General features: G+C 34.2%; 1 protein-coding gene across 1 annotated transcript in view; it reads right to left on the bottom strand.

The window, feature by feature from the left end:
* The window catches only part of LOC104490944 (calcium-activated potassium channel subunit alpha-1), a gene marked incomplete at its 5' end in the record, with an annotated part of 129,780 nt that extends 108,775 nt beyond the window's left edge, over positions 1 to 21,005 (bottom strand). Inside the window, 4 exons of the mRNA XM_010133295.1 lie at positions 885 to 971; positions 9,070 to 9,081; positions 13,248 to 13,316; positions 20,896 to 21,005. Coding sequence (XP_010131597.1) covers positions 885 to 971; positions 9,070 to 9,081; positions 13,248 to 13,316; positions 20,896 to 21,005 — 278 coding nt within the window. The remainder of the gene's footprint in view (positions 1 to 884; positions 972 to 9,069; positions 9,082 to 13,247; positions 13,317 to 20,895) is intronic.
* Positions 21,006 to 22,242: the final 1,237 nt, after the last annotated feature.

Genomic DNA, 22,242 nt, shown 5'->3' with positions numbered 1-22,242 from the left:
ATATTTTATCATTCCAAGATAGGATTTATTTAAGATATCTAATTCGAGGAGAATACCAAGTAAAAATCAGTTTCTTGATAGCATGACTTCATTTGACATCAAAAATACAAATTATTAGGAAGCAGTCATTTGCCAATAGTCCTTTTTTAAAATCTTACGGGCATTGAGTAATTATTTCTTTAAAAAATATTTTCTCAACTTGCTCTTTTATCCCTTCTAAGCATATTATAACCCTAACAAACAGGAGTACACACATTTGGTCCTAAACACAATACCACACATCCCCTTTATCATTCAACCCAAATCTAATACAGCCAAGCACAACGAACCCGTGAAGTTGTCTACAATGGCTGTGATACACTGGACTGTTGTAGTTTTATTTATTATTATGAGGCCATAGAGTATGTAGTTCCAGTAGAGAAAAATGATGCTAACATAAATATTATTCTGCTGAAGCAGTTACTGAATGAAGTAGCTTGCTCACATCACATATTTGCTAAAGTCTACATAAATAAGAACTACTCTAAACCTGCAACTCAGACAAAACTGTAATTCCTGTCCTCTCTCAAAGTAATTCCTCTGAGACAAATTAATTATAGAGAAATCAGATCAAAATGTTTTACATTTTCTAATAGAACTCAGAAAAAAAGCCTCTTTGTTTCTTTTCACATCTGCTGTAAAATTATTTCATTTCCTTGATATTTAGGACTGTAGTTTAGAAAACGGCATGCACAAATGGTTTATTTAATAAAGTACCAAACCAATTCTGCCTGAAAATCTTTAAACAGATAATAACAAAAATTAGGTGATGTGTTTACATGTAAATAAAAAACAGAAATAAAATACTATATGTTTAAGTTTAAAGATAAAACTACATTAATTACCTTTTTACTTCTTTGGCATCACTTGCAATGAAGAATCCTAAAGTACCTTCTTGAATCTTAACATGGTTTCCAGGATTGATTAATATACTGCTCAGTGAAACAAGAACACAAACAACAAAAATGTAAGTTTAAATGACTTTTAAGTGAATGTTCCAAAATAGGTTTATTTGGTTCTGTTATAGGGAACTACTTAGGAAAGGCAGCAAGGAAATTTTAAGCCATTCTTCCTTGATATTTCCAATCAAATAACAGTTTCACTGGCTTTTTACGAAAACTTAAGTTTGAGACAGTCATATGCTTCCACCTACAATCACACCATTTAAGTGTTTACATCTGTTTTTCTTATGTTTTTGCATTAAATACAGACTACACAAAATAACAAAGCCTTTCAGAAACATGTGAAGCTGAGCATTTCAGCTTTCTTGGTCTGTCATGCAAAGTGGTAAAAAATTCACAAGATGGTGAAAAGAGAAGAACCAGCAATCATAACTCAATAACAATACAAAATAGCATTTGTGAAGCTAGACCCTTTGATGCAAATTTTTGCCAATTTCTAGTGAAATAGAATGTTAATGGGACCCCTATCTGGACTTAAAATGTTATTGTTTAAAATAATAAATACACACATACACTCAAGGGGAATGGTACAAGACAACCAGTCACGACAGCTGAAAAAACATAAAATGAATAAAAAATTTTTAAAACACTGCTATGAAGCCATGGAAGAACAAAAATAACCCAACCATGCCGACAGAAAAGCCTCAGCTAAATTTGATGAAGGAAATTATAACATGCTATCAAGAAGTGAGGTACTCCATATGTCTATACAAAATATCTTTTTTATTTTCGTAATCATTTAACACTAGATTTTAGGCAAGGTGCTTTGCAAAGTACCAAGCTAAATATGAATATACAGCCAGATGTAAATATACTCTCCAATGAGTTTCATTAATGTGTAATACCACTTAGATTTTGATTTGCTAAAACTTAATATAGCTTGTCAAAAGTTCTCACTTTATCTTTTCTTAAAGATTAGCCTTTGTAAGTCAAAATGTACTAATGGTGCACATATAAAATTTACAGTAAATTAAGACTAACAGCAATTTAAATGCTTGTGGATTTAGCAAAATTTGATTTTGGGGGAAGTATTTATATAGAAAATTAAATAAAGCACATTTCTGAACAGACATACATTACTAAAACTTGAAGGCCAAAAATCTTTCCTGTTAGTGTTAAGAGGGAAAATGGGTCTCAGCAGCTCATGAGTTAAGAATTAAAAGCTTGGTCACACAGCCATTAATTCGGCCCTGATTATATAGACTTTATGATACAATTCTTAATTTAATAACCACAAACTACTTTTTTCTCACAGTCTGGAACTTCATTCAGTGTTTTACTGTCATTACTTAAGGCACGGCTTCAAGTAGTTTTAAATTTTTTTAAAATCAGCATCATATTTTTCTTTTGTCTTTTTCTGCAGTGTTCATCACTATAGCATGCAAAATATTCACAAATACATAATTTCTTTCACAAGGAGAATGAAGATACAGTATTATCCCATTTTACAGATGAGAGATGAAGTCACTGTGGGTTATAGTAGCCATTAATTTGGGATGCTTACAGGCCATTTTTTGGTAAATATTTAGCATTGCATAGCTCCATATACACCTTCTAGGGACTCTTGCTCTAAGAATGCCTAGAGTTTCCAAAAGCCCAGCCTCTGGTTCCTAGAATCACAAACCCTTAATCAGAGGTCATCTGTAAAAGGTTTGGCTTAAATAATTAGCTCTCACAGAGATATTCTGTGGCGAGGGCTGGAACAGAAATTAAATCTGAAAGAAAGCATTTACCCAGATATCTCTCCTTTTCCTTAATCACAGTTTCAAGTTTCGCTACAAAAAGGAGAGAACTACAGAATGTGGAAGTCATCACCACAGAAAGCAGGTTCATCCCCACAACACACTTCGGTAGTATTGCAGAAAACTAAACTTGATGGTGTAAATAATGGCTACATTATGCACGCTGATAAATGGGATGAATTAAAGTTGTGTAGCTAAACTTCACATCTGTTTTTTACACCAACTTTTGTTAGTACATTGGGCTCAATGGTTGTGCTTGCAATCAAAATATTTACCCAATGCAGTTTAAAAATGCAATTTCACAGGTTTTAAAAAGGAATAATAATAATAATAAAAAAAAAAATCAAACAACCCCCCAAGAATTTCTTTATGGGAAACCAGTCACTCAAAAGTCACCACCGTGTTCGAAAAAGTAGACTTCTTGCACAAATTTGAGCCAACAGAGCACTTACAGGCTGTTACAGAGACACCTTGACAGGCCGTCACTAAGGGAGATGAGGCATACACTCTCAGAAAAAAATTTGAGAACGGCCTATTTTAAGCCTGAGAGCCTATGTGAGCCCAGGCAAGTCACATCTCAAGAATCAGAAAAGAATCTTTCTGCCACTAACTCTCCGGAGTCTTTCTGCCAAAACCTTTCTATCATGTCTGAAACTGCTTCTGTGTTTCAGGCTCCACCTTTCCTCTTCCCTTTCTGTTAGTCCTTAATCTGCCATTATGCTGAAAATTTAGCAGTTAAACTTAAAAAAATCTTCTACAGATGCTAGCACTTCCTTCTAAGATATGTGAAGACTTGCATTATGGTTAGGGTTGGCTATTTTTCTTAGGTACAAACAGGTACTGCTCTGTCAGAAAAATACTTTTTTGCCTTTACTTCATTGTTTGCCCTTAATGACAGAAGTTTTATAGCTTTTCAGTGAAAACAGGTGAACATATTTCTTTACACAGACCCACCTCTGGGTTTTTTTCCTCTTCCCATTCTTGGAGATAGATAAACCACAATCAAACAGTAAGAATCCTACCAACAGCTCAACAACCCAAATGCAACAAGCTGAGGTAACCACTAAATATATAAATATTCCCTCCCCCTCACAGAACTTAAAATTTGACAAAGTAATAAGCAAATGAAGCAGTTCTTTTAAAAGGCAGTGAACTTAACCTTAAATCAGAAGTAACTAGCTTCATTTAACGTATGGCGAGCGTGATTTTGTATCTCAAGGTTTTCTGAGACACATGAAATTAATTCAGATGGGTCAGTGTATAGACTTTATTTTTTGTCAGCTCTTATACTTCATTCATATATACTTATTTTCACAAATACAATGTATTTATATCCACAAAATATAGATATGATTGCAGCTAATGCAATATGACCCTAGCAGCAAAATCTTTTGCTGGGAATAAAATTAATTTGCTCCATCACTGCTATTGGCAAATAGTTACAGCAAAGGCTCATAAACCTTTGGGTTTATATACAAAGTGATATTTAACCAGAGCAAAATTATAAGCAATTTATACTGAGTCTATATGGATTTATTAAATATGCTCCTTATGAAAGCAGCAATTGAATTATTTCTTACAAGACCTGTAGTGTCATTTGCTAAAGTTATGCTTTGATAAGCTCTCACTCTAATAAGTGCAGCAAGAGAAATGTTTTGAATTAAAAGAATAGAATATAGGGAACAAAGAGGATGGAGAAAAATATAACAGGCTTATGAGCATACCAAGGAGAACGCATCCATCAGTTATTTAGAGATGTATGTATCTGTGTAAGAAGCTCATGAAAGTATGCATATATATATATGCCCACAGTTGAGAAGATAGGTACATGGCAAAGTAAATTGGAGCTTTAAGAGAGAAAGCTTCAGCTAATGTCTCATTTTTATGTATCTCCAAAGCTGGGGAGCTTTGCATATATAAAATACGTACGAAAAGGGAAACAAGGACAGAAACTCATTATGTTTAATAGCAATAAACACAGCTAATCCATATGTATTCCATGCCACAGATTGGAAAAAAATGCTGTGGAAAATGACATCCCTGATTTTTTCATATGTATGTTTTTATCATAAAATATAGTCTGATTTTTTAATCTCCTAAATCATTTCATGAAATCAAGGAATGAATGCCAAATAGCTTAAAAGCTTCTAGGATCTTAATACATTTTTCTAATTTTATAATATTTCTAGTTTAGGTTACCTCATAAACTAACCAAATAATAGCAAGCTCAAAAAACTTCTAGTCCTAATTTCCTTAGCAGTTCTAGAAATAACTTTCATCAGGGCAAAGCTTTTCATGACAGCAGTCACATGTTACTGCAAAAGAAAAGTTTAACTTTTGATTTGCTTGCTCTTTCACACATGAACATTTAAAACATGGCAATTACAGCCATGTAAATTGAATATGTGAAAACTAAATATGATTAATGTGTTTAATGGGAATTTAATTCCCATTGAATTCCATACCTGTGGAACAGAGTATGCAGTTTGGAAACCTCTGCTTTACACCTATCTGACATCTAGCAAAATTTAGTCCATTTGCTAAACATTAATTCGGTGACTAGATGCAAGTTCATGCATATAATCATAGAATGAATCACAGATTGAAGGTTGGAAGGGAACTGTAATGATCATCTAGTTTCAACCCCCTGTCATGGCAGGAGTATTTTCCTCTAGAACAGTTTGCTCAAAGCCCCACCCAACCTGACACTGAACTCAAAGCTCAGATAAGAATGAGGAACAGTAGAATTTATACAGTTGAAACTTGAGTTCCCAGATTGACTGAAATATAAACAGATGAAATACAAATGGCAAATAATGGACATTTGAGATGCACAGTTTAAAAAAAAAAGAAAATTTCAAATGCAGTCAGAAAAATTCTAGACAAACGCTTATGGATCTCTGTACACAGATTGTTCAATGAAAAGTTAAGATAGGATATGATGACTCTTTCATGCCAGTGGAGAACAGATAATTGTTATCTATTATCAGAGTTAACTCTGTATTAATTTTGATAAATCTACTCACTTCTTGGATTATATCTTTCTGATATTTTAAGTATACATGCTACCTTCAGGAAAACACAGATACTTGTAAAAAGTATTTCTTGTGCTTTTCTATAATATTTAGCTATCTTCTATGTGAACCACATGGAAAAAACAACCATTCAGCTTTAGAGTCTGAACCATGAATACACTGTATATATTTATTGGTAGGCCACTTGCTATGTGGCATGGCTTCACAATTTACTTTGCACAGCCTGAAACTGAGTAGGCTTTGATTGTTGTTGAAGTTGTAAATGGACATAACTTTGAACTCCTAACCTTGACATAGCATTTATTCAGTAGATGACTCTCAGATTTGTAAAACTGCCAGTCTTCTCTGAGAAAAAAATGAGGGATCTTAGGAAGAGGTGACAAAGGTATATGGAGAGGCCCAGAAAGTACAGCACAGGAAACTGCCAAGGGTAACAACATTGTAGCAGCACTATATTGAAGACTAAAAACTGGAAGATGTAGATAAAGTCAATCAGTTCTTTCAAGGACTTTCCTTGTCAGCACCCTCAATTATGTACTATTTTGTTTGTTCTTACATTCAGGATTATGTTTTAGACAGCACTGAAGGTGGTATTCATCTTATCTATCTCAGAATGGAAGCTGCTTTCAAGAACCATCTCTCACCTCCCTTCCAATCATGGGCTGAGTCGAGATAATTACAAGGGAATTAGACATCTAACATTTAGATTGATAACTTAGGTGATATGAATTCTATTATCAATTTAACCACTCATCCCTGCATGAAGGAAACTTGTCTGATTCAGCAACACTCCCCTGAAGGTGGTATTCATCTTATCTATCTCAGAATGGAAGCTGCTTTCAAGAACCATCTCTCACCTCCCTTCCAATCATGGGCTGAGTCGAGATAATTACAAGGGAATTAGACATCTAACATTTAGATTGATAACTTAGGTGATATGAATTCTATTATCAATTTAACCACTCATCCCTACATGAAGGAAACTTGTCTGATTCAGCAACACTCCCTTTTTTTTTTTTTTTACCAGATTTATGGCTACCCTTATAACTGCCATCATCCTTGCCTAAAAAAAGAGAAGATCAATTGTGGAATTCAATGAAACACGAACAGCAGAAGTTTGACTACATAAATAACAAAAGCTCTAACAACTGTTTTAAACCTTGTGGTAGATGTGCTGTACCATTCCCCATGCAAGTGAAACAGGAGCAATATCAGCTAGTAATCGGGAAGATAGATTATTGTTTAGGTACTATTAATACATTATCTAAAACAAGATTACATGGTATCACTGACTATAGCTAACCACATTTTAAAATAAAACCAGCCATTATTCTTGATTGTTTCATGCCATACCCAGATTAAATGCTCTATCATTAGCACAATGGTCTTTTAAAATGTACCATGTAATTCACACAACTATAGAATTGGAGTTACAAAATTAGTTTGAGACAATATTTTTTTGTTGCAGGGTATGTTTTTAAGTGTAGTGTGAGGGTAGGTGCACAAATCCCACAGTGGGAGTTGCGTGCATACCAGCTTCACACTGTAAGTCAGAAGTATTGCTTCTTTCTTCTGGCTCTATTATTGACATTAATTCAGATCCATACTGTTCTACACAGAAAAATCCAGTAAGACACTAAAAAGAATACAAGGCAAAAAACACAGTGCACATTACATGCTACAGTATATTAAAGCTTAATTACTACAAGCATATAAAAGGTTGCTCCCAGGAGTTAAGTTCTTTACAGCAGCAACTACTAAGTTACGGTCTACAGGATGTGCATGAGGTATTGTATTGGGGCACAGTCAAAACCAGTTCAATGACGCTGGTGAATTCAGTACACATTGAAACGGTTCAATTATTTCTTCTATTTTCAGAAGTGATGGATTAAGCGTACAATGAAGCAGCACAATATACTTTATTCTGGGAGCAAGCAACTTCACTTGGTACAACGTTTCTTCGTATTGCTTATCATGCCAGCATTAACATGCCTTCACAAGATAATATCTACTTTAAAGCAAGAAGCAAAGTAGAGGTGCAACAACTGCAGATCCTGGAAGATGCTTAGTGTTGCAGTAACTTCTCTGCAGTTGGATCATATCAATAATGCCAAACTGACAGGAAGCCACCTCTCTTTTCACACATCTACTCAGAAACCACAGGAGAATAAGACTAAATAAATAAAATAAATATAACACATAAAACACACACAACAGAACACACATGGAAAGTAATGTTTGGAGAGTATGATGAAGGAAATTGACATGTCTGGACAATGAAGAAGGGTTCCCAAAGAGCACCACTGACAGTCAGACAGACTGCTGTAGGCAATTAGAAAACAAAGCTGGGAGGGGGAAGAGAGAGGAGGAGAGGAAAGCATGCCTTATTTACTTCATCCAAACCAAAAGCAGCTATATAGAATGTAAACTAGAGAGGGGCTCACGGCACGGTATACCAAAAGAAAATGCAAAACATGCCATCCCAAAGGAAAAAAAAAGTGAGAAACAAAAAACATTTGGTAACATCTGCATAAATGAGTTTAATAAATGTCATTAAAATGAATGTGACGTATTAGAAACTATCCGTGGTACTTTCATTGGAACAGTACAATAGCTTTAGTAAGTACTGTATCATGAATAACTGGGTTCAAAACAGGACCACCAATGCAAAGAATTGGGTATTTGGTTGTTGTTAATGGAAGGTGAGACTACAAGAGACGATGATCTACTGTATTGTAAGACGTGTTTTGAAGGAAGGCTCTGGGGAAAGAACATCAATGAACGTGTGAATATGGAGACAATATGGCAGCACAAGGGCTAGTAAAGACAAAATATACATCCTCACGATACAGTACAAATGAAAAAAGAGGAGGGATAATGTTAACAGTAAAGTCTGCTTTTCAAATGGAACAATCTGATACACAAATGACTCCACAAAGGGGGGCAAGGGGGAAGAGAAAAAAGCCTAAAAACCTTATACTGTTTTATTTTGTACTTTCTGCAAAGAAGTTAGTGCGTGAGACACAAGAACCAATGAAGAGACAAAATGCTATCTCTCTCCTCTTTGAGACTGGGGGCTCATATATAAATATACACACAGATATATATATATATATACACACACACACATAGACAGATGAATATATATGTATGTATATATGTGTGTGTATATACAGAGAAAGATAGACAAAGATGTTATCTTCCTGTGTTCTTGGCAAGGAATTAGTCCTGAAGTTAGAAGGAGTGGAGGTAGGATTGAGGTTGGAAGGAAAGGTAACGAAGAGGGCATACCGCTTTCGGCTTCTGCAAACGACAAGAAAAAAATTGCAAATCAAACACTTTGATAAGAAATCAACTGACACCAAAGCAAAAGCAAAAAAACCCTTTATTTAAAGAGGCTTCAAGGCTCAAAGGTTTTTCTGCTGAGAATGAGAACAAATATATGGATAGACGAAGAGAAAATTTAACAAGAGGAGTAAACACAGGGTGCATAAGGGAAGAATCCTGGTTAGGCTTTCCTTCTTGCTTAAGCATGTGTAAAAAAGAAAAAAAATACAGGGTAAAATGGCAGACAAAAATATCTCTGAAAGGGATTTCAGATGAGGCATTTAAATGTCTGCATTTGGAACTGGTATTTTTTGCTATCTATTCAGCAAGCTCTGCTGGGACATTTTGAGGTTGATGTTCTCCATGTTCCTTTATAATCTTTTCTACAAAAGACACAAAACCTCTCTACAAACGAACTAAGAAAGATCATCTTTTAATCTAAAGTATTTGGCTTGCATCAGAGACACAAAACCTTATATAAGAAGTGCTTTCTGCTCTTAACTGCTTATAATATTCCCAGATAATCATTAGAGATGAAGTAAAGGCTAACTCATACTGTGGCCTGGAACTATTAAAGCACAAACTTTAGTAGCTGGTCAGAAACCCACTCAATTCAGTCACTTATGGTAAACTTAGAAGCTTCTTTGATAACTGACCAGTAACTTAAACATTATTAAATACATAATGGTAAAAAAAAAAAAAATCTAATCATGGCTAATTTAATTAATCTTTAAGATACCTTGATGAGAAACAGTTGCCTGAAAAGATAAACATACTATAGACAACCCATTATCTGGAAATGACTTCGTATTTATCTTATCTGTGAGTATAACACCTATATTTAGGCTTGAAGACTTTTAAATTCTGCTTTTAAGCAATCTTGTAAAATCATAAATTGTTTACAATTAACAATCTAATACTGTCAAAACTTGTTATCAAGGTGTGCTTACTGTTTTGTGTAGCTTTATTTGGAGTCAGGAAAAAAGGAGGAAAAAACCCAGCTGGAAGCAGGAAGCTCAGCTAGCACTAACTTGTACATTAATATTAGCTTGGATAGTGTTCTGATGGCTTGTAGTTACTATTGATCTCAAATTCCCTATGGTAGAGTTAACAGAACCTGGCTGTAAATCAGAACGTTTAGAAAATTGGCATCTAGGGGACTGCCTGAGAGGGGAAAAAAAAGTGCATAGGTAAATGAGTACTCATGCCATTGTACGTGTAATGAAGACATTAGCAAAGTCAATGAATATTCTGCTATTGACTTAAAATAGTACCAGGATTTATCCCTAACACTGAGGTAAAAATTTAAAGGGAGGGTTAGGAAATCTAGAAATCCCTCACATTACCACTTTTGAGAGCTCCACACACTTCTGAATTCACTTTGTGCCATTTTAGCTTTGAGTGTAAAGTGATGAAGGCAGAGGAAACTAATCTTAAAAGGAAACTCCTTGTGTAAGTAAAAAATCAGATACATAATTTACTTATATAGCTATACTATTACAACTAGTTTGCAAAAATTAAACTGGTGAGACTAAGATCTTCTCATCCCTTACGCAGAAAGAATGCTTTGAAAATTCTCTCTGCTCCCAAAAATACTGGTCCTAGACCTGTCCCAGCTATAGTAGGAAATACTAGCTTTTATTAACAGGGTGCCACCTATATAATATTCTAAATTCTTACTTGTATTTATCATTTTGCTCTAAATTGTAAACTTTGTAAAATCGCCCCATAGTTTTACAAAACACGAATCTAAACTACTACCATAAAATAAATCAACACATATCTACTGTTGGTCACTCTCATGAAGAGTAAAAGCTAAAAGGGTACCATCATCAGTTCCCCCTTCACCGTTATGAAGAATTGCCAATGAAGAACTTAAGATATGAAGTATAAGAAAATATTTCCAAAGTCAACATCAATAAACGTAATTGGCAAATGACAAATTTATCTTGTTCAAAGATGGCTTGCACTTGGAAATAATCTAATTTTTATCTGAATTGCCCATCTTTTAAGTTAATAAGATGGAAAAATATGCAAGTATACTTAAGAAGTGAGAAACTGAAGTTTTGTTCCATTACCTTTCTGGTTAGGCTCCAGCTCAGAAAACCACAAATATATATTTAATATATTTGGGTTGAAGAGCACAGGAACAAGAAGAACAGTAAAGATATACTGTGGGTAGCTCTGTGATCCACCTATAAAACTATCGCTTTATTAAAAGTCAGTAGATATTACTGCAGATCAGAGTTATAAGAAAATGTGAATATCTAGCTTGCATGCTCTACTCTTGCTAGAAATGTATTCCGAAATCCAGCTGTTAATATATCTTTGTTAGTATTGTTTCCTGCAATTTTCAGGGTCTTTTTTTTCTACAAAATTAATTAATCGTGAACTGTCACCTCTGTGGCTTTAAGTAAGAAGGAATATATGAATGTACCACATTGTGTTACTTTTTGTGGATCCTCTGCATCACATTGTGATTAAGAACTCAATTCAACTCCCATTGAAGTTAGTGCAAAGAATGCTATGGAAGCCATGAATTATCTGTTATTACTGAAAAAGACTATAATATTAGCACTTATGTAAGTAAATGACCAAATGACCAAAAAAACCAATTGGGCAATAATTCTTTGGAGAACTTGGGCAGTAATTCTTAGAGAACTAACCAATAGAAACCAAATATTTTCTAATGCTGAGAATAAAAAATCTGGTAAATATAGTTCCACTGCCATTACTATCATATTTTTCATTTTTTCTAAACTGTCTAGAGACAAAAGAATAACAAATAATTTGCTTTATGTTAGCTAATGCAGAATGAGATCATTCAAAGGAAAAAGATTTTAAGAGCCCATGGGAATTGGAAAATTTAAAAAAAATCTGATATTGCAAAAAAAAAAGAGAAAAAGAACATTTCTTCTTCACCATGGTGTGGACAAAAACAATGTTTAACGGCACAAACACCATTTCACATATGACTAAATAGCACAGGAAAGAATCAAGCAGAAACAACTGCAGGGCATGTAAATACTCTTATAAACAGTTGTAACATTGCATTTTTGATGTCAAATTTCCCACATAGGTTTTACAGATATTTATAATAAAGAAAAATATAACATTTAATAATAAACTTTAAAATAAACTTTGAAACCTTAGAAATTGTGGCATGAGCTCAAATGTCAGAATTCTTTCTCCTATGAGGAGAAACAATTGCCCTCAAAAGTTTCAGGTAATTAGTGGCCAAAAATAAGGTGAACTAATAGGCATCATTTCAGATTAACTACAGCAGTGCAGCATATAATCTTTGACAGAGGAATAAATTTCAGCTCAGAGGCAGTATTTTATTATAGACCTCTCCACATTTTAGAGCACATTTGTAACATTTTTGTTATATAAAAATGAATTTTTATTCAGTAAAGCACTGATGGACAAGTAGATATAAGACTGACTCGAATGTTTACATGGATTTTTACAAAGTTTTGCAAAATAAACCCACAAGAAACACTTCTTTTCCTTTCTGTGAATCTGTACTAATAACAATGATTTTTTTTTGTTTGTTTGTTTAAGGAAAGAAGTCAACCAGTTGGTAATTTCAAGGCTAAATTAAGCTTTTCCAGTTTCATAATGTTATTCATATATGCAAGTTTTTTCATAACAGATACCACATAAATCCCATGTTTATCTTATATTTCTGTTTATCCTGTATCCTATCTAAATTGGTTCTTCCAAACTCATTTAAATGAAATTATTATTTTGAGAATACATATAGCCATAATGAGTTTTGATACCACATCTGTTTTCCACTCCTCCAATTTCAGTAAAATAAATTGGAACTGCAATTAAAACTCACAGACTATGAACAAAAATATTGTAATTTTTTGTTTAAGTAAAAATGAATTACACTTCTGGAGATGGGACATATGCATCACTGTTCCCCCACCTTCTACTAAATGTTCTGACTGAACTAATTTTAGGGAAGAATAATAGGGCAGATATAAAAGCCTTGCAGTGCTATATGAAATGCTGTAAAATGTGATGGCATGCTAATTATACTCTGAAAAGTTTCAAAAGTGTAAGAAAAAAAAAGCAGGCAAAATTCTTGACAGTGCATTCAAGAACTTCAAATCTGTAGGCATTACACATACCTGCTTTCTCGTTTTTCCGACTTGTATTCTATGGCTATCATTAAGAGCTTTAGTTTCGCAAACACCAGTCTGAAGGAAAAGAAGAGACCAAGAGTCAGTCCTTTTTCACAACTAACGTCACGTATGTAGAGATGGCTGTGGGATATGTATTTTCTTTGAAAACTTACACTAAGATCTTTTCCCATTTTTTCAGTTAGGTTACATAGAATATATATTAAGGTCTTTCTGTTTTGAAGATAATGAACACATATTTTCATAAAAATATAAGCTGACAAGTTGAAAGCAGTAACATAAGCATCAATCACACTGTGCTACTAAGCACAAAAAAGGTCACGATACACAACACACTATTGCATTTGGCTATAGTTGTGGGTGCTCCGAGGAAATTTTTGAAATCTTTGCTGAAATTCAGCAATATGTTGACGGTGTTCCTTAGGAAAAAATATAGGTATTGAACTAAACTGAGAGCGCACTATTAATAGGTCAGTATTTGCCAACTACTGTCATAGAGGAACAGCATGACCGAAGGCAGTTTCTGACCAATACATGGAAAGTACATTCTGATACTGTAATACACTTTTTTTCAGTTGTTATGCTCTGTACAAGTGGCTATTAAAAGAACTCAAGGGAGATATTCATAGACTTGCAGAACTGTGAGTTCCCACCATTTGCTTCAAGCTAATAGGCCCTGTGAGAATAAACAAACTAACCAATTTTTTTAAAATAACTAGAAACCGTTTACCAATTTTGTCACTGAAGCGTATGCAAATTCAATGCTACTTGCTTCCTATTCCATGAAATTGCCACAAATTATTCTAGGGCTCACCTTTCAGTTAGATAGCTGCTATCTTCTATATCATACTCTAACTTTTTCAGTGCTTGGCGCTTCTCTACAAACTTCCTTAGTCCAGTGCTATCAATATTATTAACAATATTTATTTTCTTAAAGCAAATTAAGCAATATTCTGTATACTGTGCATCAGTCACATACTTGGCAGAAAAAAAGCAATTGGCCACTGAACCGATAATACTCCATTTCTACAAAAAGTTTCAGAAATCACTGTGAACAGTTCATTTCTGCTATTTCTTCAGAATAAGAGAATCATTAGACATAAGCATGGATGTAAGAGTTCTGACAATGCTGAGACATATCACATAAGGATATATACAATAAAATTTACTTTGCATTGTTGAGGTTTTGCGAGGTAAAACTTGAGCATATTTTTTCTTCAAAAATTTTCCTTTTGAACAATTGTAAAAGTACCTCTGTAGATTCCTTGTCTAGAGCAGCAGGTGATACTTCAGTATGGGGAAGTAACACAAAGAGACATACATGGGGTTAAGACTCATTTAACTTTTTTTAAGAGTCAATTAAAAGTCTCCAGAACTCCAGACAATGTCAGACATAGGCAGCCAGAATCATGAAGTTACTGAATTCTCAATTTGCTCATTACCTTCCTCAATATTAACAGTAAATGAAGCCTGACTATCAATGTCACAGAAATAAAATTAAAAATTAAAAAAAAAATCAAACATATTAACACTAGGGTACTCTATATGTCGTATTAAGACTATCATGTATCTATTTTAAAAAAATCACATAAAATACAACTTTATGAGCTGTGAACGTCAAGTGTTCTAAACTTTTTTTTATTTATTTTGATCACCTACAGTCCCTTAGGAAACACACTTCTCTTCCTTTGTTTTAGTTTTGTTCAGTATGTGATAATCTATGCATGTATCTTGAAAAATCAAAAAAACCCCAAAAACAAAAAAAATGAACCAAAACCACAGAACAAAGCCATTATAAAGAGATAAGCATAACAGCACCCTAATATTTGGCATCAGTATCTCATTCTTATTGATAGCTTTAATAAAAATTTTTAAGTGGTAAAATAAATGGATTTACATGCACTTGGCCATGCAATTAAACATCGGGATTAGTAAGTCTATCCAGTTAACTGTATTGTGCAAATGCAGTTTGATATGATTAAAACAGGAAATAGAAAGGTCTTATACCTGCTTTTTATTTCCCAGATATATATGGAACCTTGTAATAAGAAGTTAGAACACCTTTTATCTCAAAGCATTATGTAGAAGTCCACATGTATTGTCAATGACAGCACATGAGACATTACTTTCTACTTTATTTTCAGCTGCTAGCATCATCTGCTAACTACTGATGAATACAGATGGTTATGAACAAAGGCTCTTAAGAATTTCAATCTCACTGTTTCTATCTCTCCATAGAGTTACAAATTGTATTTGAATTAAATCTTCTTTACTGGTAAGTATCATTGGCATAAATTAACAATAGATAACTGCTGTTGTATGTGAAAGCACTGGGATATTTAGAATTTAAAGAAATTATCATTCTCCTTTTTGAGCAGCAAAACACGAAGCTGTAACTTTGCTTAGTTACTAATTATTTATTTTTGAACCAAACATTTAAAATAAGGATTTTAATTAGAAAATCTACTGGAAGGACTTTTTTCTTTTCAACAAATTTTTTGATTGAAATCTTGTACCTTCCCCCCCACCACTGATCCCTGCACCCCGGGTCAGTTACAACTTTTTTTTTGCTGAACTAATTTTGACAAGGAATAGGTTTTCTCCTCAGAGACTTTTGTTTGCTATATACTTTACATTGATGTGGAGCAGATGTAACTCCACTGAAATCATGGAATCATTAACTTAATGAAAAGTGAACAATGCCAGTGGGGAGTTTAGTTTACTAGGCAGGACTTAGTTAAGCAGTCAGCTGTGAAGAGACACAGATATTACATGCTCAAGGTATGTTTTCTGGCCTATTTGCATCTGACCAATAACATGAAACACATCTAAATTTTATATTTTGCAAGTTATGAATTACTGGCTACAAAGCAATACTCACTGCCAGGTTCAGTGCATGAAAAAACATTGTTCATGCATTCATGTGGAACGCACTTTTAAATTTCTTTACTCAGGGCCAGGAACCAATAAATGTATCAGAGATTTGAAACTAATAAAAAGTACTACACTCAACAATGCCTAAAGCACCTGCATGGCAACATTTTAAGTGTACTTTAGTACTTCAGGAAACATTTCCTTGATGCATCTGAATGCTATATTCTACTTAAATCATATGACTTTATTTGTCTTGAAGGTTCATCATGGGAAGTATCTGGAAAAGGTTCTTGTCTCCCAGACTTTAAATAATCTTCTGGTTGAACGTTACAATGGACTAGCTTCCTGTTTCCAACAAGATAACAGATGGGGCAGGAGATGGGAAGCTATCAGCCCTATCATGTTCAGAAGCTGAGCATTTAGTATGGGTCTTTTAGCCATCTCTTCTATAGACCTAATGATGTTTTTAGCATTAATTTTGTTGAACATCACTCATGTATGGCTGTGAAGAAGGCCTTCTTCCTTTTCTTTAGGCACTCAAGATCTTATGGGGTCATCTGAAGACCAAAAGAAAAAAACCTTCTATTAAATTTTCTGAGATTAAGTAATAAACAATCAACAAAAGTTAAAGTAATTTAAAAAGCACACTGATGGGCCAAGTTTTGAAAAAATCAATCAAAAAAGTAAAAGCACTCCTTAAATCCAAGACTGGAACGCTACTAGGATAATGAGGAATTCAAGATGGCAGGAAAAGTAGAGAAAGTACAGAATACCAAGTATACATTTTAATACAAAATTATAGAGAACATGGGTTAATCTTGAGAAAGACCAGGCTCTTTTGCAGTGGATTCATGAGTCATTACATAAATAATAAAATACTGCATGTGCAGAGTGACTTCTGTCATTCACGACAGCATGCCATACATTAATGTCTCTCTATATACTCATATATACACACAGAAGCACTTGATACAAATTAATTTTTTGTACTACTTTGAGTCAGTGGCTGCTGACAAAACCAAGAGCAGGCGAGCTAATAAATTTGCTGCTCAAAGTAGTAGATACTGCTACCATTACACTGACAGTAAGAAATGTCAATACAGAACTCTACACTGATTTTTCTCTATATTTCTCACATCAAGTATTATGTTGGTTTACAAGACGGTTCCTCATTTTAAATGCAATGGTAGAATACATCCTACACCAATCCACACTTGGCTAAGGAGTTTCATAAATATTTGTCTTTCATTACTTTTGTGTGTTCTTACCCTGCTAAACAAAACTATCATTGCATTGTTCTTTTGTAGCTCCCATTAAAGCTGATCATTATTGGAACAAGAAAACTGAGTAAAGATGCTGTTCCTCTAAGAGTTCTACTGCAGGTTTTAAGAACGAAGAAACCAAGCTAGCTTTATAAAAGTAGGTATTGCTAGTTTTCTAGGTATGAACAGGAAACATAGCTGCCACATATACAGTGTTGAGTTAATAAATAAAAATACATCTAGTACTGACCCACTAATTATTGCTAGTACCAACTGTAGTAAAATCCAGGTTATCCGAAACAATGGTGTAAGCATTGTTAACAGTAACACAGGCCTCCATACTTTAAACACAGTTAAGAAGAAAGAGCTGTTGGAAGTTTTCATACTTGTGAAAAAGTTGCTGTCCACTGAGATGAAATTAGGGAGCACAGTGGGACCTTAAAACATCTGTCTTCATGTGTTGGCTGTTGCTGTCTCACAGCTCTTATGTTAACAAATTAAATTTCAGAGAGGCAGAAAACTGTACTGGTCATATTATGTGTGGCTTAAGTCTCAAGGGGCCAAAAGTGCCTAGAATTTACCTCAACCTCTGAGACAAGTCAAAAATATAGATGGAGAGAATGGATCCAAAGATAGAAGCAAGAACTTGACAGTTGCAGGTAGCCCATGCTGTCCTTGCTCTTTTACACATTGTTTAAAATTGGAGTCACTCCGAGACTAGGAAGTGCTACTACAATGAATATATCCAGAAGAGCAATCATCTGTTGTAGAGCTGAGAAAGAAAGCAGACAGTTTCTGAGTGTCACCTATTTGCCTAACTTAGCTCTCCTTTGACAAGGCAGTGAAGTTTGTAAGACTTCTGTGATTAGCTCCCCAGTCTGTTATAAAAACATACAAAAAACCTTCATGATAATGTGGGAATATATGCCGTAGTTATAAACCATGCAACAATATGCTGCACAAATACAGAGATAATGACTTTTCTATAATTTTGTAGTATTAAAACATTGCTATGACGTTAGATTGAATACATGACTCCAGAAATAAAACCAACGGCAAATGGGCCCGCTTTAATATATATTAAGAGAAGTGGACACCTTCCATATGCTGTTTCCACTGCTAGATCAAGTGTGACTCCACAGACGTGCTAGCTCATTAGGATTTTGCGTGCAGAATGCTGGGCCTAGAAGCTGAGTGAAGCCTTGCCTTGTATTAGTAAATATTAGAAGGCCCACTAGAAGACTCTGTGTTACTGGGGAACAGTTTGCTTAATTTATTCTTCAATCAGCATTATCCACATCTGGTCCAACAATATCCCAGGGCACAGAATTATAAGAATTACAATTACATATCAAAAATATTTTGGTGGGAATATGTTCACACAACATACACACACATAATTAGTCTTATAAATAAAACTTGCAGACTGATACTAAGTTCTATTTCCATCTAATTCTTCACTCTAGCGTTGACATCAAAAGCTTGAAATTCTTCAACCGTAATTAGCATCCCATGCCCACTGAAGGAGGAGATGTTTCTGCACTCTCTTTACATTTGTTATTCAAACTGTATGACAGCCTATTTACCAAGGAATCAAATTCCTAGACCAGCAATCAAGACCAATAACTTGAGGAAGCAGCAAATCTCATTTAGTTTCAGGGTTTAAAACTGTCATTGCATGAATTTTAAATGCTAAATAACAAAAACTGCTCTCAAAGTCTGTATATTTTGTAGGCAGTTTAGCACACCAAACCAGGGATTTTATTTTCCCTTCACAAACCAATGCAATGGACTGTTTGCTGTCCTTCAATTCTTCTAGAAATTGGATAGCCAATTCCTACAGTAATGAAAATACCTACGCACCAAACTCATTGATATGTAACACTACATTTAAATTTTCGATGTGCTTTAATTAACATGAATTTAATAGCGTTATTAAACTGTTGGAAAATTTGAAATAAATCTTTTTCTTTAAACAAGGAACACAGTTAATTAAGACTCCATATAATCAAATGCTTTAGGAGACCTCCAAAGTTTACACATTTCTAAATCTCGATAAATGTCCTTTCTTTATTGATTATTTTACCTCAGCTCTACCAGCACAGTTAAATGAATGTCAGCTTTATGCCAATATTTACTAATACATGCCAAATACAGTGTCAGTCACATGTTTCTAAGAACTCATATAGAAACTCAGCTATATTTGACAATGGTTTGATGTGGAGATACAGTTTTCATGACTGTAGTTAGTATAAACAGCACAAATTACCATTCATTCTGAATATAATACAAATTTCTAGAACACATTATGAGAGTTTCCATTTCAAGATATCCAGACAAAGTTTTGTTCTTATAGTAATAAACATTTCCCCTCAGTAACCTAGTCACAGTCTGGTTAACACAGTGGATAGATGGATGGATGGATGAATGAATGGATGGATGTTGAGCCCTTCAAATTGAAGGCTGGGATCTGTCATAGCTACATTCCAGACATGGACAGATTTTTAAATAGACAACATTTATCTAACAGTTGTTTCTTCCTCATTCTTATGCAATAATCTATGTTTATGCTACTGTAAATATCAGAAAAGGTGGGAGAAGTGAGAGGAGTTAAAGTAAAATCATTCTCCTTTATGTAAGGAAGATGATATCGTAGTTCTTTCTCTATTTCCTCCTCTAAGAATGGAGTCTGCAGAATTTTTGCTATCTTATCTAGCTAGACATCAAGCTCTTCAGAATGGGGCCTGTTTCTTTTCAAGCATTTGAACAGTTCCTAGCAAAAGTTGTCCACAGACCTTTTCGTACAGCTGTAATGAATAACAATGCCAACAGTAGAGGAAACACGATTATCCTAAACTATACCGGCCTATGTTTGTGGCCATAGGATTTATCACAGAAACCTTGTGCATGCAAATCTCTCATTCACAGAATCATTCCAGGACAAATTACAACGATTTTACGTCTCTAGAAATAAAAGTTGTACCATGGTTCATGTCATAGTTATATACTATTTGCTTCTTACAAAAGAGACATATTTTTTTCTGACATATTTCACTTGTTAAAAATGGTTTGCAACAAGTTCCACAGAGCTTATATGTCTCCACTACATGTTTCAGCTAAGGAAGAGTTTCCTTGGAATAGGACATAAGCCAAGACGGTGATGCTGACAACCGTAATTCAAATTACCAATCATTAGAAGAAACAAAGTGACAACATTTACAAGTAAGTAACTCAATCTGAACGGATTGCTGATGAATTCGTCAACAGCGAAAATATTTGTGCTTTCATTTACAATCATTTAATTCCTAACCTCTTCTGAAAATAGTCATTACAATATTTCAAATACACCCATGCAGTGATTGTGTTACTGTTCATTTTAATAGATCCCATTGATGTAGCAACATTAGGAGTGTAGCTGAGTGAAAAGGTTTCCTGAAATAAACCTCAGATTTCACTTGAGAGAAGACAAATACTCATGTATATTATCTATTTCTACTTACTCACAAACTGCAGGGAAGGACAAACCCACAAAGGCACTAGACAGATATTCTGTATACATTTCATTTGCAACTCCTTCCAGGTAGTATTTCTGCCACGTATCCTCCTCAATCTAAAACAAACAAACACAGAAACAGAATTCTGAGTAAAACCAAAAGCTTTCTTTAAAATTTACAAATAACAGATTAAACATGAATCAGATTTTAACCAAAAAGTTAGTAGACTGCTATGGCAATTATTCTTGCTTATTTTTACAGGATTTCGTGGAATGCAAAAAAAAAAAAAAAAGAGTCAGTAAATCAAGTATCCTATGTAAAAGAAATTCACTCAATTCTCAGCAAGCATATTTATTCAGCATGAGGTAAAATAAGGTTGTAGGGAGCTTAAGGAAGAAAGTTTCTCAGACTTCTCTTTCTGAAAAGTTTTCTAGTGCAATGGTTGCATTATATCATTATTTGAATCTCTCTAACAATGTTTCTATTACTTTCACCATGTTTAGAAGTTGACCAGCAGTTAAAACTCATAATTTAAAAAAACATTTTTTTCTTCTCCGCATCTGTAAGTAAGAAGGAAATATGAGAAACATGTATTGGAAAGATTTGTGCAATGGCCTTCAGTGCTTTATAGGACAACAGCTGAAGAAAAACTGTAGTGCTAACTTCAGAGATCTTTTACTGTTGATGGTATGAAGGAAAACAAGTCAAAGGAGCTACAGGACTACCATCAACAGCTCAATATATTTGCCTATGCAGAAGTTTCTAGTGATATTTCAGATGCACATGCAATCCGAAGTAGCTTCCAGCTGCTGTCCTGGAATTCGAACATGTGATATCTATGAAGTTTATGTCAGACACTCTATAAGGTTTTTCAGTTAGCATCAAACACTTGCATTAAGGTAACTGGATCAATCCACTTAGCATCCTTCAGCAGAAATAGCACTGTAATTCAGAAGAGCAAATGCAGAGAGAGCTGATATGACTGGAAATACGACGATATGCTGTTCAACAGCTGTTCACTGTTGAAATCCCAGTCCTCTATACTGTAATTTGTGCCCTCATCCCAAACTGGCTTGTGATTTCACTGTCATTCCCAGTGAGAACTTCCTAAGTTGCACAAATGTGCAGCCTGAAATATCTATACATATGCATCTAACAGTTGCTTGCTTCCCTATTTATCCATTAAAATAGAGCAAAAACTTCAACCACAGTGGGGCATTTCTGCATGTACTTATCTCTTTGGCTTTTTTCACTAATTGTGCTATATGCATTTTGTGAACTAGGAAATTCGTATTTGCAAGAATTATATAGAGCACCAAAAATGTATGTATTATAATACTATATAAAATATAT

Source organism: Buceros rhinoceros, unplaced genomic scaffold, assembly GCF_000710305.1.
Source record: "Buceros rhinoceros silvestris isolate BGI_N320 unplaced genomic scaffold, ASM71030v1 scaffold7643, whole genome shotgun sequence".
Lineage (NCBI taxonomy): Eukaryota > Metazoa > Chordata > Aves > Bucerotiformes > Bucerotidae > Buceros > Buceros rhinoceros.
The sequence above is the reverse complement of the archived record's forward strand: the minus strand, read 5'-3'. Positions and strand labels throughout refer to the sequence as shown.